Source organism: Rhineura floridana, chromosome 2 (assembly GCF_030035675.1).
Source record: "Rhineura floridana isolate rRhiFlo1 chromosome 2, rRhiFlo1.hap2, whole genome shotgun sequence".
In the NCBI taxonomy this organism is placed as follows: Eukaryota; Metazoa; Chordata; class Lepidosauria; order Squamata; family Rhineuridae; genus Rhineura; species Rhineura floridana.
The window spans coordinates 207779456-207803726 of NC_084481.1; the positions used below are offsets into that span (position 1 = coordinate 207779456).

At 45.8% G+C, this 24271-nt stretch overlaps 1 protein-coding gene across 7 annotated transcripts in view; it reads right to left on the reverse strand.

Annotated features, from left to right (window-relative positions):
• Positions 1 to 16657, reverse strand: part of PRIMA1 (proline rich membrane anchor 1) — a 72442-nt gene extending 55785 nt beyond the window's left edge. Inside the window, exons 1-3 of one of the 7 annotated variants that reach the window (XM_061612031.1) lie at positions 16575 to 16594; positions 15501 to 15581; positions 14636 to 14774 (exon numbers count right to left, since the gene is read on the reverse strand). In XM_061612031.1, coding sequence (XP_061468015.1) covers positions 14636 to 14728 — 93 coding nt within the window. In that variant the 5' untranslated portion in view covers positions 14729 to 14774; positions 15501 to 15581; positions 16575 to 16594. Of the gene's footprint in view, positions 1 to 14635; positions 14775 to 15500; positions 15582 to 15687; positions 16466 to 16574 lie in introns of those variants that run through there. The other 6 variants (XM_061612030.1, XM_061612029.1, XM_061612028.1 and 3 more) reach the window with 6 other exon arrangements.
• Positions 16658 to 24271: the final 7614 nt, after the last annotated feature.

The following is a 24271-nucleotide window of genomic DNA, read 5'->3' on the forward strand; positions in this document are numbered from 1 at the left end:
GCTGTTTATAAAAATCAGTCAAATGTAAAAATGCAATCCAATGCATATAATGTCAATATAAATATCACAAAAGCACAAAAAAGCATAAAATATTTACCAAAACATCATAAAAACAGTTTAAGGTGCACCCTATCATGCGTTTCCTTACTCATACATCTTCATTCACTTTTTACGGAGTCCTCTTCCTTGCCTTATTCTTAAAAATCACAGAAGGGATGGAAGGGATCCCTAAAACAGTGTGAATCCTTTGCACTTCATAATTCTTTATTGTACATATTAAGTATGAATGTTTATTTTAATGTTTTGATAGCATTATTTTATTGGGTATTTTACCTACATGTGGCTATGTTCATTATACTCAGTTTTATACCTGCAAACCACTTAGAAGCCATTTTTAGCAAGTAAAAATGGACTGCCTTCGATTCCGACTTATGGCAACCCTATGAATAGAGTTTTCATAGTAAGCGGTATTCAGAGGTGGTTTACCATTGCCTTCCTCTGAGGCTGAGAGGCAGTGACTGGCCCAAAGTCACCCAGTGAGCTTCCTGGCTATGTGGGGATTCAAACCCTTGTCTCCCAGGTTGTATTCCAGCACCTTATCCACTACACCACACAGGATCTCACTTTGGCAAGTAAGCAGTATATAAATAAATAGACCAGAGATGGGGAACCTGTGGTCCTCCAACATGATGCTGGATACCAACTCCCATCATCCCTGACCATTGGCCCAGCTGGGGCTGATGGGAGACCCACCTGATATAGACACTTCCTTCAAGTAAACAGCTCCTGAGAAGTGGTGGCAAAACACTGAATACTCAAAGGCCTCACAGCATAATCTTAGAAATTGATTGAGAGGTGAAGTGTGGTACTTGTGGACATGGTGCCAAACCAGTCTTGGGGGAGGGGCTGGAATTAAGGGCAATTAAGTGATGATTCCAAAACCCCTTGTTTAGATCCTAAATCAGGGGTAGCCAATGTGGTGTCCTCCAGATGTTGTTGGACTACAGCTCCCACCATCTATGACTACTGGCCTTGATGACTGGGGTTGATGGCAGCTGAATGGCATCATCTTGGCAATCCTTGTTGCAAATAAAGAACAAATGAAACTTCTGTTGGACCTTCAACATTTGCAGCTTACTGCAAAGTAATTCAAAATGTCATAATGCCACTGTGAGAACAGGATGTTGGACTAGATGGGCCATTGGCCTGATCCAGCAGGCTCTTCTTATGTTCTTATGTAAAGTCCTGTAAACATCACCTGAAAATGTGAAAAACCTCCTGTTATTTATTTATTTTTTAGCAGCGAAAAAGACTCTAAGGGTCCCTTTTAAACAAATTGAACATATTATACCACTAGAAAATATGTGGAAGACCGCTCCTCTTACAAAGCATGATGACTCATATGATATGTAATTGCTCTTTTCTCTCTCTCTAGTGCCTACAGAAGCTGCCTCTAGGTTGGCAGATTAGGAGACAACAAAGCTTTGCCCTCTGATGAAAGATTCTGCTAAATATAGGTCTGTCACAAATCTTAACAATTCATTTTGCCTTTTAATGATCTACCAAACCAATATCTGGCTGACTTTCATTCAGCTTACTGCTAAGAAAAAAACTTCTTTGGCATAAGGTCATTCACAACCAATGTATAGGTAGATATTGCCTGGACCTTGCTGCCAAGATGTTACTATCAGCCTCCTTAGTGATATTCCTGTCAAAGAAAATGACTGTGAACTTTTGTCCCATTGGTCTGTCTGAGACAGAAACCCATTCGTTTGAGTCTACTTTGCACCTAACTGCCTACAATTCCCATCAGTCCCTGCCAATGGGATGATGGGAGTTGTAGTCCACAACATCTTGAAGGCAGACCCACTGAAATAACTGGATTCATGTAGATTGATTTCAATGGGTCTACTCTGAAAAGGACATAGTCAGATACAACCCTGCAAAGTTTTCAGGGGTGGATAGGAAATGCCTCATATTAATGAGGGTCAATCCCTTCCCTCCCATGCTATATTTACAATGAAGCTTAAAGTAGGTATATTAAAGAAAACAGTGTCAGTTGTTGTCACAAAGGACAATCCAAACCCACAGCCTGCCATGCTGGGGGGATGGCGCTGGATGGGGCAGAGGTAACCCTCTGCCCAGCTTCCACCATTGTGGGAGCTCTGCCATCAGCAGGGAAGCTCCACTGGTGAGGTGCACCTCAATGCACCCACCCAAACATCCTCTGGGTGGCATTTCCACCAGTGGTAATCAACAGACCCTCCCACCTGCTGAAGAGGTATTTTCCCCTGCCTCCTACCTTCTGCCATAGCCACAGGGGTCCATCAAATCCCACCCATGCTGGCCAAGGGGTTGGATTGACTTGGATTTTAGAAAATGCATAGAAATGTCTAAGTCTTATCTTTTGTTACCCCAGGTCCCACTGTTCCTTCTTTCCTAAAGGTGCGACAGGTTGCAAGCAGCATTGATCTAATTTCCCGAAACAGGGCTTGCCAATTTGTCAGTTTCACAGACAAGTTCCTGTAATTTGCTGTAAATTGCTGTAAACCTCCCAGAGAGCTTCAGCTGTGGGATGGTATATAAATGTAATAAATAAATAAATAAGTTCCTGGAAGTAGAGAATCTAAGACCCCTTCATGCATGCATCATGTGAAGGGAAATCGTAAGTAGAATGGGGTTGCAGGGCCACATATCTGGCCCCACACTGATATCACACAGTGCCAGTTCCTTGCCCCTGATGTCCACACATTAAGCATGGATATCTGCAGCAGAAAGTCTATGCACATAGACCTCTAGGTACCTAGGCTTTCTTCACATTCTGGAACCCCCATTGTGCATGTTTCCAGAACGCAGAGAAAGCTTATGAACAGAGGCCTACCATGTCAATTTACCCTTGCAGAAGTCAATGTCTAATGATTGAAGTCAGAGGCAGGGCCATTGGCGCCACACAGCCTTCAGGGAAGGGCCAGTGACGCAACCCCACAACTCAGTCTATGCATGATTCTCCTTCATTGTAAGCACATGTGAAGGGGGGAGGGTCTAGACTTTTTTGTTAAGACTTCCCTAGCCTCCAGACTCCTGTTGGAGCTAGCTAGCTGTGCCCCTTAAGTCCACACTGTTCCTCTGCCAGGAAGATAAGAATTTTTATTTGATTGCTTTGAACCAGTTTATAACTGTTTTTAGCATGGTTTTCTTTTTCTTGTTCAATTGTTTTGTTTATGTTTGCCACCCTGGGCTCCTTTGGGAGGAAGGGCAGGATATAAATTCTATTATCATTGTTATTATTATAAGTTAGTAATTTTTTAATGTTAATAGGTCTACTCTTAGTAGGACTAGCATTAAATACCACCCAGTATCACAAAGTTGCTGTATGAGTAAATAAACTGTGATACCATTCCACATCATTAAAAGTGCTACAGAATAATATCCAAAGTACTGCTAAATCACAATCTGATCAATGCAAGGATTTCCGCTTGTGCAATGGGACTTCCCCCCCATGCGCCCCCTAAATCTGTTCTAGTGATTCTCCTAAGCAGATTTGGGGAGGGTGCAGGGTGTACAGGGGAGAGGGAGGAGGGAAGAAGTCCCGTTGCGCAAGTGGAAATCCTTGCATTGATGGAGTGTATTGGTCGGATACCACCCAATGTATAAAACATATATAAAGCATTTAACCTTTCCTGCACCCACTGTTAAGTGAATATCTTGGTCTCAGATTTCCAAGGCAAAAGATGAAAAAACAGTAACACCTTTGCTACATCTTCTAGGCCCCACTCCTGCAATTACATGCAGCTTTCTGCTGCCTCTTCATACAAAATAAATAAATATAGAACACAGACAGCAACAAATCTCTGCTAAGCAAGATCTCATTCATGGGGTTAGGGTTAGATAAAGATAAAGCATGTTGTCATTCTAAAAAGTGACTCTGCCTCCCTGGGATGCTGCGTTTCCCCCCCAAAATTTGTTACTTCTTTGACAGAATATACAGTAGGGCTCCACTCATACGGCGGGTTACGTTCCAGACCCCTGCCTAAAAGCGAAACCTGCCAAAAAGCAGAACTCCAACAATAAAATGGTGCCCGGCGCCCGAAAAATGGCATAAAAGCGGAACAAGCGCCGTATCAGTGGGGCCTTACTCTAATTGAAAACCACCATATTAGTGGAACGCCAAAAAGCGGGGCCCTATTGTACTAACTCAAGGCTTTCTTTGTGGTTTGCCAGAACAATGTTGTTATTGTTTTGCTTGTTTGACACTAATGACTTGAGAGACCATATTTATGGGCACCAGGCCATGAGGTTGCTAGATAAGGAACAAGGTTCCTATGTTTCTAATAGCTGCATAGCAAGGAGAGGTTCAAGCATATTTTTTGTGCTGTTATCAAAACTGGAAGAGAAGCAGCACATGCTGAATTTTTTTATTCTGCAAAATTGCTAAAGGCACAAAAGCCCACATTCCTAATACTGTTCTATATTGAATTTGGGAATTGTGCGTGGCAGTGAATATAGTGAAAGGATTTCCATTAGATATTCCACTGGGACTGTACTATTGCTAAAATTCCAGAGAAATTTGCTTCACTTAACCACATTGCATTTGGGGTGTGTGTGTGTGATTTTATCATGAGTGTAATCTGCAATGAAACCGAAGTTCATGCTGATAAAAATGCTAGCATTGTATATAATGTTTTCCCAGGAATAATGAAAAGGGAGACTCGGGTTTATCAAGTCCCCTCTATAGCATTTCCATTGTATAATATGCACAGGCTATACTAACCACCTAATTTAATGTATTATTGATTTGTATGTATCTCACCTACGAAGGTTGCATGAAGGATGCTTTTGTAAATCATGGCAACTGACTGGTTGATTAGAGGGTGCCTGTTTTAAAAAAAACCAACCCAGCTCTTTTCACATAATTGCATTTGCCTTTAAAGTGTGCACAGTTTCAATTACACGAGTTGGTTTAGCCACCTAGATTTCAGAGCATGGCAGGCTGCAGCACAAGAACCTTATTCTGCACTTGGCAACTGGTTTTCAGAAGCATGCTGCCTCTGACTAGGGTGGCAGAGCACGGCCATCAGGGCTAGTACCCATTGATAGCCCTGTCCTCCATGAATTTGTCTAATCTTCTTTTAAAGCCATCCAAGCTGGTGGCCATTACTGCGTCTTGTGGGAGCAAATTCCATAGTTTAACTATGCGCTGAGTAAAGAAGTACTTCCTTTTGTCTGTCCTGAATCTTCCAACATTCAGCTTCTTTGAATGTCCACGAGTTCTAGTATTATGAGAGAGGGAGAAGAACTTTTCTCTATCCACTTTCTCAATGCCATGCATAATTTTATACACTTCTATCATGTCTCCTCTGACCCGCCTTTTCTCTAAACTAAAAAGCCCCAAATGCTGCAACCTTTCCTCATAAGGGAGTCGCTCCATCCCCTTGATCATTCTGGTTGCCCTCTTCTGAACCTTTTCCAACTCTAGAATATCCTTTTTGAGATGAGGCAACCAGAACTGTACACAGTATTCCAAATGCGGCCGCACCATAGATTTATACAACTGCATTATGATATCGGCTGTTTTATTTTCAATACCTTTCCTAATTATCCCTAGCATGGAATTTGCCTTTTTCACAGCTGCTGCACACTGGGTCGACATTTTCATCGTGCTGTCCACTACAACCCCGAGATCTCTCTCCTGGTCGGTCACCGCCAGTTCAGACCCCATGAGCGTATATGTGAAATGAAGATTTTTTGCTCCAATATGCATAATTTTACACTTGTTTATATTGAATTGCATTTGCCATTTTTCCGCCCATTCACTCAGTTTGGAGAGGTCTTTTTGGAGCTCTTCGCAATCCCTTTTTGTTTTAACAACCCTGAACAATTTAGTATCGTCAGCAAACTTGGCCACTTCACTGCTCACTCCTAATTCTAGGTCATTAATGAACAAGTTGAAAAGTACAGGTCCCAATACTGATCCTTGAGGGACTCCACTTTCTACAGCCCTCCATTGGGAGAACTGTCTATTTATTCCTACTCTCTGCTTTCTTTGTACTTTCAGTATGGGGGTTATCAACCACTCTCTCAAAATCTAAGTTATAAGCAAGGTGTGAACTCACTAAAGGATGCATGTCATAGGGGAAGGACTGTAGCTCAGTGGTAAAGCATCTGCTTAGCTGGTATAGCACAGTGGAGAGGACAGCCTGGCTGGGAGTCCAGAGTCTGTGTGTTCAAATCCCCGCTCGTGTCTCCTGGGTGTCAAGGGCCAGCTAAAGATCACCCCCACAGTGAGTGGCTCAGGAGTTATGTGCTCTGCCACTTCTTCAGCCGTGGACAAGCTGCATAGTCCCAAGCAGCCCAATTGCCCCCCAGCTGGCAGTTGCGGACAAGGAAGGGGCTGGCTTGTGCAGCTGTGGCAAGCTGAGCAGGCCCTAGCCAGCTGGGGAGGACTAGCCTCAGAGGGAGGCGATAGCAAACCCCCTCTGAATACCACTTACCATGAAAACCCTATTCATAGGGTCGCCATAAGTTGGGATCGACTTGAAGGCAGTCCATTTCCATTTCTGGCATGCAGAAGATCCCAGGTTCAATCCCTGGCATCTCCATGTAGAGAAGAGATTCCTGCCTGAGACTGTGGGGAGCTGCTGCCAGTCAGGGGACCAATGGTCTGACTCAGTATACTGCAGTGTCCTATGTTCCTTGCCTTGGATAATCACAGATGCATTTCTGCATACCTAGGCTGCTTAAAACCCACCAAAGTCGGTAAGAGTTAAACAAGCCAACAGTCTACTTGCACCCTTTCTTATTGCCTCTGGGTCTATGGAGAACGATCACTGGACACCACGTGTCCCTACCATGGTCAAATTACATGGCAAATAACAACCAGAAAACTGGCAACACTGATTCAGCCTGTCCACAGAGTGGATTCTGAGTTCACAGTCACATCAGACACTGTGCCAAACTGCTAATGAAATTAGGCTATTTGGAGAGACCTTGTTTTGCACACATTGCCACCTACAGTCATTAGACTTTGAAAACCCTCTTCCCTGTCAGCACATTCAAGAAGACTCAAATCCTGCTTTGAATGAACAAGCTGAATTTCCCAGACACCAAGCTCAATGACGCCGCTCACTTAGACTCACACCCTGTAGCACACAAATAATTTGGACTGTTCTCAATAGGACAGCTATGGTTGCTGCAGCTCAAATGTCATTTAGAAGAGCAGACATGGGGGAGAATGGCAGGGGGAGGAGGAAAACCAGTGATGGAAACATTTGTGTAAGTACCTGAAGAGATAAGAACACACACACAGGCACTGAATGCTCATAAACATACATCAACAACCACTGATGTAAGTATTCATGCATCAGATTAGGCTTCCTTCCAAACATGGCAGGCTTAGTTTGTTATATCTCTGAGGCCTAAAATGTTGGCACTGGGCTGAGGATAAATGCATACTTGAGTAAACCACAAATGTACCATAGGAGTGTAAACTATTGCAGCAACAACAACAAAATGGTAGCAAATCTTTGAGCTGCACACTTCACACTCCTATACATAAAGTGAGCAGCTCAAAGGCTTGCTACTGTTGTTGCAATTATAGGGACTCCCATAGGAACATGGGAAGCTGCATGGGAGTCAGACCATTGGTTCATCTAACTCGGTACTGTCTACGCCAACTGGAAATGGCTCACCAGGATTTCAGACTGGGTTCTTTCCAAGCCCTACCCGGAGATGTCAGGGATTGAACCTGGGACCGTAAAGCAGATGGTCTACCACTGAGCTATGGCCCTTCTCCCATCATTCCATATAAAGGTACTCAAAGTGCTTGAACAACAGAAACTTTTACAAAGCATGGACAGTCTTCCGCTAGCATCTTATCCCTAAACCATACAAGCTGTTCTGTTTTATCCAAGCCAAACCATTACACCATTTTCAATGAAACACACTGATCAGCAAGGAAAGACGTGTTTGATCAAATAACCTTCTTAACCCTGTCTGAGCCGCAGAAAGCATTTAATGGATCGCTTAATCCGATAGCTTGCAATACCAAGATCTTCCAAATTTAAATCACTCTCCTGAGAACATTGCCACTGGCGATAGCGGCTCCACCTCTTTCCTGGTAATCTTGCTTCACGCAGTAAATATTAGGAAACATTTCCGGACAGCCATCCTAAATCTGCTTTGCTCTACCTTGTTCCCATTTCATCGTGTCCTCCCCTCAGTGCTTTCAATACAGTTGAACCCTCCCTGCAATCCCATGAATGTTTACTTGGCACTGAATCCCATTCAATTTAGTTGGATTCACCGCCAGACAGGTGTGCATAGGATTGCGGTCTTAAGACACTCAGATAACTGTGGATTTCGAAGGGAACTGTGTCAGTTCTCATATTGTTTAGGAAAGTGTGAATTTGATAGATTTGGGTTTAAATACAAACTGAAATAAATTTCTCCTCCATCCCTAGTTCTGAAGAGATATTAAAAATCATGTTAAGTTTAGGAGATCAATTTTTTTTTAAAAAGGCACGGTGTTGGACTACAATAGAAATAGCAAAAAAACCCACAACACTTTAGAAACTCAGGGCAAAATTACCTGGATGACTGTTTTTAAACGTAGGTCTTTCCCATTGATACTGAAAGCAGCAGGTGGAAGTGCAATTTAGAGGAGGAAGAGGGGAGGGCAGCTGAATCCTCCCCCTGCCTATGGCTTTCCCCCTTGCAGACTATTCCCCAGTCCTGTCCCCTCAACCAGTTTCATTTCCAACATCAGAGCGTGACTGGAGGCTCAGCGTACACACCAGATATTTAAAGACCCAGGCCCTGCAGGAGAAAGAAAGCATCGCCCAAGGGAAGGAGAGGCTGCTGCTGCTGTGCTGCTGCTGCTGCTGCTGCTGCTGCTGCTGCTGCTGCTGCTGCTGCTGTGGGACCACCATCTCCACCACCCTTCCCTGAGGGACTTCTGCCTGGCAGGACCAGGCCCCAGGTACCCAGCCAGCCAGGACTGATTCTTACCACCTGTCCCTCTTTGGAGGGATACATAAGCCGGCTGGCTGAGGTGGCCTGGGAGACCCAGGCCCTGCAGGAGAAAGAAAGCATCGCCCCAAGGGAAGGAGAGGCTGCTGCTGCTGTGCTGCTCCTTTCTTTCTTTTTTTATTTATATTTTTTATTTTTTTATTTTTTATTTTTTTATTTTTTTATTTTTTTTACTTTTTTGTTGGTGTGTTGATGCAATTTGAGATGAATGGGTGCCTGATTATATGAATGTATGTCTGAGTGAGTGTGTATGTTTATATGCTGTATATATGGCTGTATATATAGCTGTTTTTATATGTTTAATTGTTGTATATTTTAGTTGTATTATGTGCTTCGGAGAGAGTTTTATCCATCAGGTGGGGAGACTTGAGGGGGCCCCAATTGCCGTAGTGACGGGCAAAGGAAGGTATGGCGCTGTGAGAAGGACGTGCCAGGTAAGGGGAACGCGGTCCAGACATGTTGTGGCTGTGCCTTGTTCCGGTCCTTCCCACACCCGCAAGGTCGTTGGTAGTCCTATCAGCCAACTCTCAGATCTCCAGTTGCTGTTATTAAATGCCAGATCGGTATATAATAAAACCTCCCTCGTCCACGATTTGATTGTGGATGAGGCAGCTGATCTGGCATGTATAACCGAGACCTGGGTGGGTGAGCAGGGAGGAGTTGGTCTCTCTCAGCTCTGCCCACCGGGGTACTTGGTTCAGCATCATGGTAGATCTGAGGGTCGGGGAGGTGGGGTTGCTGTCGTCTATAAGAGTTCCATCTCACTCACCAAGCACCATGTTCATTCAGTTACTGGCCTGGAGTGTTTGCACCTTGTGTTGGGCCAGAGGGACAGGCTGGGAATCCTTTTGGTGTACCGCCCACCTTGCTGCCCAATGGCTTCCCTAACTGAGCTGGCGGAAGTGGTCTCGGATATATTGTTGAGGTCCCCCAGACTAATAGTACTGGGGGATTTCAACATTCACGCCGAGACCACTTTGTCTGGCGCGGCTCAGGACTTCATGGCTTCCATGACAGCCATGGGGCTGTCTCAATATGTTAGTGGTCCAACACATGTATCGGGGCACACTCTAGACCTTGTTTTTGCTACTGAGCATGGGGAAAGTGATCTGGATGTGGGGAGTTTTACAACACTCCCTTTGTCATGGACAGACCACTGCTTGCTGAAGTTTAGACTTTCAGTAACCTCTTCCCTCTGCAAGGGTGGGGGACTTATTAAAATGGTCCGCCCCCGGAGACTAATGGATCCTGAAGGTTTTCAAAGGGCTCTGGGGGATTTTCCGGCTGATAGGACTGGCGCTCCTGCTGAAGCCCTGGTCGCTCTGTGGAATACGGAGATGACCCGGGCTGTAAACACGATCGCTCCTGCACGCCCTCTCCTGTGTAGAGCTCATACAGCTCCATGGTATACTCCGGAGCTGAGAGCGATGAAGCAAGATAGGAGGAGGCTTGAGCGGAAATGGAGACGAACTCCCGACGGATACAATTATGCGCTGGTTAGTGCTTCGACTAAGCTCTATGTAGGAGCAGTGAAGGCAGCTAAAAAACATCATTTTGCTGCCACTATTAAATCATCTCTTTGCCGCCCAGCGGAGCTCTTTCGAGTTGTCCGGGGGCTTCTCCATTCAAACCCTCCGGACACGGTGGAATCATCGGAGGCCCGCTGTAATCAGTTTGCCGATCACTTCCAGAATAAGATCTCATGTATCCGCCAGGACCTAGACTCTCAAGTTATAGCAGTAGATCCTAGTGAGATGTCCGGAGCACAGTCTTGTCCTGTTTTGTTGGATGAGCTTCAGTTGGTTCAACTCGAGGATGTGGACAAGGTGCTTGGACAGGTACGTGCAACCACTTCGGTACTGGATCCTTGCCCCTCCTGGCTGATAAAAACTAGTAGGAATGGAACAGGTAGCTGGGCCAAGGAAGTGATAAATGCCTCTTTACGAGAGGGAGTGGTCCCGGGCTGTCTGAAAGAGGCAGTGGTGAGACCACTCCTGAAAAAGCCTTCCTTGGACCCAGACAATTTTAACAGCTACAGGCCAGTGGCGAATGTTCCATTCCTGGGCAAGGTCTTGGAACGTGTGGTTGCTGGCCAGCTCCAGGCGCTATTGGATGAAACTGATTATCTAGATCCATTTCAATCGGGTTTTAGGCCTGGTTTTGGCACTGAGACAGCCTTGGTCACCCTGAACGATGACCTATGTCGGGAAAAAGACAGAGGGAGTGTAACTCTGTTGATTCTCCTTGATCTCTCAGCGGCTTTTGATACCATCGACCATGGTATCCTTCTGGAGAGGCTCGCGGAGTTGGGAGTTGGAGGTACTGCTTGGCAGTGGTTCCGCTCCTACTTGGCGGGTCGTCTCCAGAAGGTAGTGCTTGGGGAACATTGCTCGACACCGCAGGCTCTCCAATATGGGGTCCCGCAGGGGTCAGTTTTGTCCCCCCTGCTTTTTAATATCTACATGAAGCCGTTGGGAGAGGTCATCAGGAGTTTTGGAGTGCGTTGTCATCAGTATGCTGATGACACGCAGCTCTACTTCTCCTTTTCATCTTCTTCAGGTGAGGCTGTCGATTTGCTGAACCGTTGCCTGGCCTCGACAATGGACTGGATGAGAGTTAACAAACTGAAGCTCAATCCAGACAAGACTGAGATGCTGTTGGTGGATGGGTTCTCTGATCGGATGGTGGATATATACCCTGTCCTGGACGGGGTTACACTCCCCCTAAAGGACCGGGTTCGTAGTCTGGGAGTCTTTTTAGACTCTTCCCTCTCACTTGAGGCTCAAGTAGCCTCGGTGGTTAGGAATGCGTTTTACCAACTTCGGTTGGTAGCCCAGCTACGTCCCTATTTGAGTAAAGAGGACCTTACATCAGTGGTACATGCTCTGGTAACCTCACGTTTGGATTACTGTAATGCGCTTTACGTAGGGCTACCTTTGAAGACAATTCGGAAGCTACAACTAGTGCAAAATGCGGCGGCCAGATTGCTGACAAGGACCAAGCGGTCCGAGCATATAACACCTGTTCTGGCCAGCTTGCACTGGTTGCCAATATGTTTCCGGGCTAGATTCAAAGTGTTGGTATTAACCTATAAAGCCTTATATGGTGCGGGACCACGATACCTTGCGGAACGCCTCTTCCGATATGAACCGGCCCGTGCACTACGTTCTGCTACGAAGGCCCTCCTCCGGGTTCCAACTCACAGGGAGGCCCGGAGGGTGATGATAAGATCTAGGGCCTTCTCAGTGGTGGCCCCCGAACTATGGAACAGTCTCCCTGAGGAAGTACGCCTGGCGCCGACTCTGCTCTCCTTCCGGCGCCAGGTCAAAACCTTCCTATTCTCTGAAGCATTTTAAGTTACACTGATTTAATTTTAAAAATGTTTATTGTGTTGGATTGTTGCTTGTATTTTAGTATTGTTTTGTTATTTATTGTATTTTTATGCTGTTTTATGTTCACCACCCAGAGAGCTACTGCTAGTCGGGCGGTATATAAATTTAATAAATAAATAAAATAAAATAAAATAAATAAAGCACATTGGCACTCCCCAAAGAATCCGAGGAACTGTCGTTTTCCCCTCACAGAACTGCCATTCTCAGCACCCTTCACATACTGCAGTTCCCAGTCTTCTTTGGGGAAAGCAATATGCTTTAACTATGGTGTGGCTGCAGCTGGACACAGACTGTAGGGCCAAATCACAGGGAAAGGAGTGATGGACGACTGTAGTTCAGCTCCTCTCTGTCCAGATGCCCTTCAGCCTGACCATCCACCTCTCCCCATTTTGCACATCTGTGTTAAAAAGATCTGGCTCTGATGCTCTCCAGGGTGGCATGGGCCTCAAAGTCTGACTTGTTTATGTTGTGGAAGTTGGTACCCAACATCCTACTTTCCCTGAAACATGAAGTAGGCAGGGAAAGCAGGGAGGCATATCTCTACACATAACGTGGAAGAGAAATCACTTGGGGAAGGGCCGTAGCTCAGGGGTAGAACGTCTGCTTTGCATGTAGAAAGTCCTATGTTCAATCTCTGGCATCTCCAGGTAGGACCAGGAGGGATTCCATGCCTGAAACCCTAGAGAGCTGCTGCCTGTCAGTGTTAACAACACTGAGCTTGATGGACCAATGGTCTGACTCACGATAAGGCAGCTTCCGATGTTCCTAAACAGAATTAACAAATGGGACCTGAAACAAAATGTTGCAGCATAGAGTATTCCCCTCATCAGGACTCCAGCCACTTCACTCCATTCCATTCCCCCTCCCCTTCTCTTTCTCTCCCTTTCCCCAATAATTAGTCAGCATTCCATGACCACCGAGCACACGCAATCCTCACTGGGCTTTTTTTTGGGGCGGGGAGGGGAATGTCCCCTTCAGGGTTTTTTTGTTTTTCTTCTTCTGCAAATTTCAAGGTTCCCCCAACCCTGCTGGTACCAAGTGGTGTACGTGTAATGCCCTTTTGGCTACATAAGGAACAGCCCTCACTTCTGAACATCAGGAGTAGTGTGAATGGAAACTGGGAACTAAAGATTGCAGTCACTTAAAACCTTGAGGTACACCCCCCCCCATCATCAAGCAGCTCAGATCCTGTCTTTCTTGTTCTCAAAGAAACACCGAACATCCTGAACACTGATCATGCATGAAAATTAGCTGTTTCTCTTTTCTTTTTCACCACCGTCACACAGCAAACTTCCAAAAAGGTAGCCGTATTAGTCTGAAGCAGCAAAACTGACGACAAGGCTTCTGGCACTTTAAAGACCCAACAGATTTATTATGGCATCTGCTTCATCAGATGCATGAAGTGCTATCCTATACAGGGCTACAGGAAGTGTACTCATGATGGCTACGCTCTGCCTCCGGAGTTGGAGGCAGCATACCAGTTGCTGGAAACCACAGCAGAGGAGAGAGCTTTTGTGCTTGGGTCCTGCTTGCAGGCTTTCCATAGGCATCTGGTTGGCCACTGCAAAAAGAGGATGCTGGCCTAAATGGGCTACTGGCCTGATCCAGCAGGCTCTTCTTATGTTCCTATGTTCTCAAACAGCAGGTACAAGAGGCAACGGAATGCAAAAATATAGTCTGTGACCATTCTGTGCCAAGCTTTCCAAAAAGTGAAATGTCTGCTCACAACAGCAGTTAACTAGTGATAACACAATCATTCAAGCATTGCTAAAAACATGTTTTTAGTTACTGTAAACTGCCCAGAGAGCTTCGGCTATGGAGCGGTATACAAATACAATAAATAAATAAATAAAATATAGCAGCTTCTTCTGACACACAACAGCGCTTTGCCCTTCCCCTGTTAGTCCGCTCTATGGTGAGCAGTTCAAGTCAAACCACAATCGGGCTTCTCTCAATCAGGACTCTGGGACAATCTGAAGGGGCGTTCACACCTACCCTCCCAAAGAGAAACACTTTGCTACAGCAGTAACCGTAGCAGCAAAGTACTTTCTTTCTGTCCTGACAGTACCACCAACTTGGGTTTGCTCTCCAGCGCAGCATGGACAGTTCCCAAGTACTTTGCTGCAGAAACCTGTGGCTTTTCGAGAGCACAGGTGTGGTCTCAGCCTGAGTTATGTGCACCTGCTGGGCGAGGAAGGAGGGACTGCTGATGTTACCTGAATGAAGCCCCAGATGGGATGGAGGGTCCAGGGCAGCAGCAGGGAAGGCCAGCAGCATTGAAGGAGCAGCAAAACTTCTCTGATTAGCATCACTCCTCTGGAGGAAGCAGGGACTTCTCCTCACAACCTGTGTTACCTGGAGGGGGGGAGAGAGAGAGAAAGAGAGAGTGTTCGGACAAGAGCTGCACTTGATGGCATCTGCCATCCCCAGCACAAATAGGGCCTCCCCCTGCTGTTCCCAGAAATGGCAAGCACAGATTGGATTTGATCAGGAGAGCGAGGAAGAGGAGGGTTAGGCGCTTTCTCCCTCCCTCCCTAAGAAAAGCCCTGGAAAGAGCAAAGAAAAAAGGGGGTGGTGGAAGGAGCACTCACAAGCAGAAATCAGACCACCCCATTCCACTTCACAGGGCTGTTGTGATGAGAAAATAGGAGGGAGAAAAGTGATGCATACAGTCCTGAGCTCCTCTGGGCGGGGACGGACATAAATCAATTGGGGTGTGCTCCTGTTATTCTGGGGGGAAGCCTGCAAACCGCCTTGATGCAAAACGAAACTTCAAATCAGACGTGCACAATTCCCCACCCCCATGAAACCATATGCTGCCCAAGCACAGCCACCTAATGAAACTATATCTATATATCTATATAGTTTTCCCACCCCCAGGATTGGTGCCGAGACCTCTCCTGCCTGAAGGAACAGGAGTGGGAGGGCGCTGATGCTGCAGACTCAGGAGCGATGATGATCGCGCGCCATTCAGGGCAGACGGAACCCAGTTTACTGTTGCCGCTGCCGCAAGCAGCAGCGACTTCAATTTGGGGTGCTTAAAAACCCCCATAAATAACAAGTATCTTGCATTTCCCTTACCGTTGGGGACGGAAGGGGCCGCGTCTCAACAGAAAGAAGCCGTTGCTGGCGCTTCCTTTTACATGCTGCTGGAGTTGACTGCTGGGGTAGGTTACAAAAAAAGAAAAAGGAAAAAGTTTGCAAGCAAAGCAGCCCGACCGCAGTTCCCCTCCAGTTGCGGCCCCTAGCGCCGGGGGAGCCCACTCACCGGAGAAAGAGGAGGAACCTCCTTTCTGGAGGGAGAAAGGATCCCCTCCAAGCAAACGCTGGATGGTGGAAAGCCGAGCCTTGCATACGTATCCCAGTATCCGAGGAGCGGCGGCGGCAGAGGGCGGGGCGAAGAGGGGGTGAATGGGGGGAAGTGAAGGAAGCTGGCTCCAACGAAAAACAGCGGAGCGAGATTTTTGTGGCGGCTGTCACGGGCAGAGACGCACCAAGGAGAACCAGCGGGTTCCGCCTGCAGAGTGGGCCCTTGCTCCTAAAGTGGTCGGGGGCGAGAGGGGCGGCCAAAGACTCCCCCTCGACAGCCTCTCTCCTTCTTCCAAGCCCCGATGCCTCTTTGCTCCAAAGCTCTTTGCCTCTCCCTGCAACGGCGGCGACAACAACAGCGAAGCAGGCTTCAGAAAGACCACTAAAAAAAAAAAGTGCCAGGGAAGGTACCTCGCGGGGTGGCTCAACTCCTCCCTCGGCTGTGACTCTCTGCCTCCCCCCGCAAAAGGCTGAAGTGCTCCCGCCGCGGCAAAAGCTGCCCTTCCTTCACTGGAAGTAGTGGGATTGTTTGCTCCGGTCGGCTTGCTCGCACGGCTCGCGGGAGCCGCGGATCCTCAGCTGTCCATCATCCTGCAGAGCCTTGAAGCCGAGGGAGGAGGGGACGGGGAGGAGGGGGAGCGCAACTCCTGGGGTAGAGTGGGGAGGGGAGGAGGGCACGGCGGGAGAGCAGCAGAGGCAGAAGAAGCGCTGCACTTGCGAAAGGAGGAAAGGCAGGCAGCGGGGAGAGCCTGTGAGCGAAGCCAAAGAGGCTCCCTCGGCTCGCCTGCGAAGATAAACTCGTCCCCTGCCTGCTGCCACCGCCGCTTCTGCAGTGATTTTTCTTACCCATCTGGAGAGTCCGTGGTGTGTTTGGCTGGCACTCGCCTGGAGGTTGTTGTTAGGTGCTTTTTCTGTTTCTCTATCCGGTCCCCCCCCCCGGAAACAGCTGGGGTGGGAAACGAAAGCATCTCCTCCACTTACCCGCTGTCCTACCCCACCTCGCTCGGACGGTGCGTGCCCGAGGCAAATTCGAGCTAGAGCTGGGGTGGGCTAGGGGGCTGCTGCTTAAAACGGCGCTCTCTGTCTTGATATCAAGACAAGCTATTACTGCCCATCTAGGTAGGGCTAGGAGAGACCTCTGTCTGAAATCTTGGAGAGCTGCTGCCAGTCAGTGTAGACAACATTGATCTATATGGACAATACACACCTATATGGACCAATGATCTAACTCAAACATAAGGCAGCTTCCTATGACTGCGAGTGGGTTCCTGTTGTGATCATGCCCTGCTTTAGGCTTCTCCTAGGCATAGGAACATGGGAATCTGCTTTATATGGCGTCATTCCATTGATCTTTCTAGCTCAGTATTGCTGAGGATGCTTGGCCACTGTTCTCTAGGATTTCAGTCTAGGGTTTTTCCCAGCCCAACCTAGAGATGGATCTGAGGATGGAACCTGGGGTCACTGAGCAAGGGCTCTTCCCCAGCCAATAGGATCTGGTTGACCATTATGGGGAACTGGATGCTGGAGAAGGTAGGCCTTTGAGCTGATCCAGAAAGGCTGTTCTTAAGTTGCTATTTTTAAAAGAATGGAAATGCCAGGGAATTAAACCTGGGATCTTCTGCATCCCAAGAAAGTGTTTTACTGCTTAGTTACAGCTGCTTCCCAGTTTAAAATGATGGATGGGGCATAACAGTTGCCATGATCCAATCATTAAACCAAGGTCCATCTAATCCAGAAATCTGTCTCCAGCAGTGACCAGCCAATTGCCTCTGGATGCTCATGAACAAGGCATGAAGATAACGACTCATTGTTATTTGTCCCCTGAATCTAATGCTCAGAGGTGTGCTGCCCCTGTCCATGGAAGGTCCACTTAACTATTGCAGAACTGTATAGTGTGTATTTGATTTTTGGTGGGGTGAGTGCCATGCAAGACCGATAAAAAGCCAGGAAGGCTGATGGAGGGCAGCAGCAGGCAACCTTTTTACCCTTGAGAGCCCATGCAGTAGTGGGTGACTGCTGGGGGGGGGGGCACATGACATGCAATTCAGTTTGCATTTAAAGCTGAGTCTATCAAACTTGCACTTTTCAAAACAGAACTTTCAAAAATTGCACTTATCTGAATTTTGTGATGCGGTTCTTGAAACAGTTTTTACAAAAATGCATATGTTAGGAGGGAATGTGCATAAAACTGAATATTTCATTGAAAATAACATACAAAAAGCTTTGTAATAGTAGGAGAAATTGCTTGCAAAAATGTCTACATTAGTTAAAACCGCATACAAAAATAACGGCATACAGAAGGTGTTTATTAGGAGAAATTTGCACTAAAATTCTGAAGAATTTTCATGAGGATATTTTTAAAGATTTTACAAATTTCTATAGAAATGTGGAGAACTGAATTCAACATTGGGAAAAATGAAAGTACCAAAATTAACAGATCCTTCCATCCCTAGCTGAAGTGAACTTAAAGGCCCACTGATTTCAATGGGAGCTAAATCAAGCCACAACTCAAAACTAATGCCCCACTGATTTCAATGGGACCTAAGTTCAACTAAATGAGCCTGGATCCAACCCAAAATAAAAATGCAGCGTAGTCCAGGCACACACTGGATAGATGCTCTCCGATATTTTGGACATGGCCTGTGTGGGTTACATGCCAAAGAAGTTGGCCACCATTCATTGATGTAACCAAAATATTCCCTGCCTTCAGCCTTTTTCTTTTTCTGCTCCCAGCCTCCACACACACCCTGCATCCCTGTTCATTTCTCTGAGTTCTGAAAAGACACTTTGTGACCTTCATTTGTTTTGCCATTCTGTAATAATGAAAACATTGGGAGCATTTAACCATGCTTGCAGGGAAGCACATAGCAGCCTTTTGTTGCTAAAGTGCTACCACAGTCTTGCCTCATTACAAACACAGAGGCAGAGCTAATGTAGAAAAGGAAAACAAGCTGAGTTTTTAGCAAGCGTGTTAATGAGCAAATTGCAGGGAAGCCTGCCTTACGTGAATGGAGGGAAGCTGCGACTGTAAGTTAAATTTATCTCATGTTACAGATTGCCAGCAAACAGCTTGCCACATTGATAGCTGGAGTCACAGTTTTCGTGTCACCCTCTCTGTTCACATTAAACACATCATGTTTCACCACATCCTGTTTATGCCTGCTCAGTGGGACTTACTGCACCTAATATGCATAGGGTTCAAGCTTCAATCATTTAGTCTCAAATCCAGTTCTGGATTGAGATTTATGGCTGCGGTCACCGTCTCTGTGAAAGTACAAATAGCTTGGTGCTGATTACTTAGAAGTTTAAGATGTTTGGGATTTAGGTCAAAGACTTGGGGCACAGCATCTATAAGAATGTCTAATGCACAATCTTGAAAAGCGGAAAGTGGTTTTCTTGAATTTAATTTGCCTGGCACAGATTCTGCTGAGTTGGGGAGTCAACTGCTTCATCAGTTCTATGCAATAGAAAAATGGAATAATGGCAAGTAAAAGCTTTGAAGAACTGGCTTTGCTTCCCATTTCATGGACACCATATTTATAAAATATTTTGTATTCTGCTATTTTGTTAAAAACATCAAAGTGGTTTGCAACACATTAAAAAACCCATAGAATAAAAACATTAAAAATACAAAAAGAACAAAGGTTAACAAAGGTCAGTACAGAGAACATATAGGAATAATTTCTTTTAGAATACCTGCATATCTCAGCCAGTGAATGGTCCAAGGACACCTGACGCCTTTACATAGCTGAAGCTAAATAGGTCTCAGTCTAGTTAGCACTGGATGAGAGATGACTGGATTGAGAGCCCCATTTAAACTGCTCTAAACTTTCCAAAGGAAGAATGGGGTTAAGTATAATAAATAACAATGCAATCCTATAGGTGTAAATTCAGCAATAAGCCTCATTGAGTTTTGTAAGTGAGTATGCGATTGCAATCCAAATAACTTTCAGTGCAATCCAATCTCTCCCTTATGCTGGAATGGAAGGGGAGGGATTAGAATGAGTGAAGACATCCTTAGCCCACTTCTGGCTAAACTGGCCTCCCACTGGCTGGTCATTCATTTTATTGGCGATCACTCGTGGCCGAGTAAGATTGTCTTCCAGGGTAAGGTCTTTAACAGTGGGTCCATAAGTGACTGTGGAGGCCAATTCTGGATCCACACAGCCTCCCACAGTGAGGACATAGGTTTACAGATGGAAGATGGTCACGATGAGGATTTGCTTGACGTGCCCTCCACTTAGCTCATTTGTCCCTTTCGCCCTGTTCTTGTGCTTCTTCAAAGTCCATAGCAGCTTTGTTAATGGCCGACCTCCAATTGGGACTCTCATGGGCCAAGGCTTTCCAGTTCTCCATGCTCATGTTACATTTTTTTAGATTAGCTTTGAGAACATCTTTAAACCTCTTTTGCTGTCCACCGATATTCCATTTTCCATCCTTAAATTGAGAGTAAAGTAGCTGCTTTGGAAGATGGTGATCAGGCATTTGAACAACATGGCCAGTCCAGCGAAATTGATGTTGGAGGATCATTGCTTCAACACTGGTAGTCTTTGCTTCTTCCAATACACTAACATTAGTCCGCCTATCTTCCCAAGTAATTTGCAGAATTTTCCAGAGGCAGCGTTGGTGGAATCTTTCAAGAAGTTGGGAGTGGTGTTTATAGATGGTCCATGTTTCACAGGCGTACAGTAAGGTCTGTAGTACAATTGCTTTGTAAATAAGCATTTTGGTCTCCCTGCGAATATCCTGTTCCTTGAACACTCTATGCTTCATTCGGGAGAATGAGGCACTCGCAGAGCTCAGACGATGCTGAATTTTAGCATCGATGTCAGCTTTTACAGAGATGGCTGCCAAGATAAGAAAAGTGATCGACGTTCTCCAGCGTTGCACCATTAAGCTGGATTGATGGTGCTACAGAAGGATTGGTTCGCACTTGCTGATGAAGCACTTTGGGTTTTTTGATGTTAAGCGAGAGGCCAAGCTTTTCATATGCTTCTGCAAAGAGATTTAGGATAGTTTGAAGATCTTCCTCTGAATGTGCGGAGACTACATTATCATCGGTATATTGAAGTTCTATGACAGAGATTGTAATTACCTTACTTTTTGCTTTCAGCCTACTGAGATTAAAAAGCTTTCCATCTGTTCGATATGTGATTTCCATGCCAGTGGGAAGTTTCCCCTCAACAAGGTGTAGAATTATGGCGATGAAAGTAGCAAATAAGGTTGGAGCAATGACACACCCCTGTTTGACGCCTGATCCCACTTTGAATGCATCACTTTGAGAGCCATTGTTATCCAAAATTGTTGCCGTCATGTTGTCATGGAGGAGTCGCAAAATATTCACAAATTTATCAGGACATCCAATTTTCAGAAGGATGGTCCAGAGAGCAGTTCGATTTACAGTATCAAAGGCCTTAGTCAGATCAATAAATGCCATATACAGAGGTCGGTTTTGCTCCCTGCATTTTTCTTGAAGCTGTCGTGCAGTGAAGATCATGTCCACTGTCCCCCTGGAAGGGCAGAAACCATTTGGGGATTCAGGGAGGATGTCTTCTGTGATAGGTAGGAGGCAATTTGTGAGGATCCTTGCAAGGATTTTACCTGCGGTAGCTAGAACAGAGGTGCCTCGGTAGTTCCCACAATCTGTTCTATCACCCTTCTTGAAAAGAATGATAATTATGGCATCCCTAAAGTCTTCCGGGATCTCCTCCCTCATCCAGATTTTTTCGATGAGCTTATGAAGTTGCTTTGTAAATTCAGGCCCACCTTCTTTAAAGACTTCAGCAGAAATCCCATCAAGTCCACTAGCTTTGTTATTCTTCATTTGATTAATGGCTTTACTGACTTCATCCAAATTAGGGGATACTGCAAACTCATCTCTAATTTGTTGTTGCGGGATTTGCGAGAAGACCTCATCAGCCACAATAGAGTTACAATTAAGGAGGTCGTGGTAATGCTCTTTCCAATGCCGTGCAATAGACTCTTTGTCCTTTAGAAGTTTGGTACTATCTATTGGATGTAAGGGATTTGTACCATAATTTGTTGGTCCGTAGATGGCCTTTGTGGCATTAAAAAAGCCCCGTGCATCATGAGCATCTGCAAAATGCTGGATTTCTTGAGCTTTCTTTATCCACCAGGCGTTCTTAAGTTCTCTAGTTCTTCTTTGGCCCTCAGCCTTTGCACTGGCATAGATGTTTTTCTTAGCAGCACAGTTAATGTCTTTTTGCCATATCTGGAAGGCTTTCCTTTTCTTGTCAATGATATGTTCATCTCACTGTCATTCTCATCAAACCAGTCCTGATGTTTCTTACTTTGGTATTCAATAGTTTGTTCACATGCTGCAATAATGGAAGTCTTCAGTTTAATCCAGTGTTCCTCAACGTCTTCAAGGAGTTCTGTAGGTGGATGTTTCTTGAGAGTTGTTTGAAAGCAAGCTCGCTTAATGGGATCTTGAAGGGCGTGGATGTTCATTTTACACCTTGGTTTTCTTCCTTGGAGCCTATGTTAAGGAACAATATTAATGGCCATAGTGGATCGAATTAATCGCTGATCTGTCCAGCAGTCATTGGCACTCATCATGGCCCTGAGGAGTACATCACGACAATCTGTGGCACGGACAATTACGTAATCCAGGAGATGCCAGTGCTTCGACTGAGGGTGCTTCCATTATGTTTTAAATTTATCTTTCTGGCGAAAGAGTGTGTTTGTAATAACAAGATTATGCTCTGCACATTTAGTCAGAAGTAGAATGCCATTCAGGTTGCTATTACCAATTCCTTCTTTCCCAATGGTTTCTGGCCATAAATCAAAATCACACCCAACTCTTGCATTGAAATCACCCAGGAGGATAATTTTATCCTCTTAGGTATCTCTGATAAGATGGTGTCCAGCTGGGTATAAAATTTTTCGTTGATGTCTTCATCATCATCTAATGTTGGTGCATAAGCACTTAGAATAGTTGCCTGCTGGTTTTTGGTGAGTTTTAATCAGAGAGTTGAGTGTCGTTCATTAATGCCAGTAGGAACTTCTGACAAGAGCTTCACAAGATCATTTTTAATAGCAAAGCCTACTCCATGTATTCGTCGTTCTTGTTCAGACAGTCCTTTCCAGAAGAAGGTGTAACCTCCTTTTTCTTCCTTCAATTGTCCCTCTCCTGCTCTTCGAGTTTCTTGGTGTGCTGCTATGTCAATAATAAAATGTCTCAAGTCCCTTGCAATGATGGCAGTCCTGCATTCAGGACGTTCACTATCTGTATTGTCCAGCAATGTCCATATATTCCACGTTCCAAAGTTCATTTGTCTTTTGAGACCGCTATGTGGTGACCCCACTAGATGCAGCAATCTAGTCAGGGAGAGAGATGAGGCAGACTATTTAGGGCACCTTTTCTAGTCCCCTTCCCATACGGGGTGAGCAGAGTGGATCCTGAGTAGGAATGCTCAGTTGTGGATACAGCTGCCGAACTACTCAACTGCCTTGGTCCTTGAGCCAGGATGTCTGAGTCTGTATCCACCGCCCATGTGCCGGTCCATAACTAGGGGCTTCCGGATTTCACAGTCCTGCCCCCATTGCCATTCGCCGATCGCCATGGGACGTTTGGTTTGGTTTGGTTGGAAGACACCTGTGCGTGAATTTGTTTTATGTGGGGAGATTGGTGCACGACGATCAACACACAATCTTGACAGAAAAAGGCTTTGATCCAATGGCATGGATACCATGACGATTGGAAGTCTTTTATCTGCTGCAGCCTTCATCTGCCTTCACAGTCGTTGTAACGTACACATTGTTATCCTCCGCCTGTTCTGCCATTGAGGACTTTCTTGGATTGTTCTTTGTCTGGTCCCTCTCCCTTGACCTTACCGCCATGGGTGACCCTGCTGGGAGTACATGACTCCCTACGGCATCGCTCACAGGGTTCATTGGAACACACAAGCCCACTCACCACTGCAAGGTGACGATCCAGCAAGGGGATGGTGCCAACACAGTGATGCAATCATCAGTGCCAACTTCTTCATGTAGCTCATAGTTAAACTATGGAATTTGCTCTCAGAGAGGACAGTGGTGGCCACCAACTTGGATGGCTTTAAAAGAGGATTAGACAAGTACAGTACATGGAGGATGAAGCTATCATTGTCTGCTAGCTATGATGGCTATGCTCTGCATCCATAGCTGGAGACAGTATGCTTCCAAATATCAGTTGCTGGAAACAGCAGAAGGGTAGAGTGCTCTTTGCACTCAGGTCCTACTTGCGGGTTTTTCATGGCAACTGGTTGGCCACTGTGAGAACAGGATGTTGGACTTGATGGGCCACTGGCCTGATCCGGCAGGCTTTCCTTATGTTCTTATGACTTGTTTGCAGAAGTGTAAAGGCTGCAAGGCAGTTTGGATACATGAAGTGCCGTGTAAGTGAGGGTAAGCAGCATTCTTCTTGTGCAACCTTTAGACACTACCCTATGGTTGGATGCTACTCCTACTCAGACTAGATCCACTGAAATTAATTAACATGACTAACTTCAGTCCATTTATTTTAATAAGTTCAATAAGAC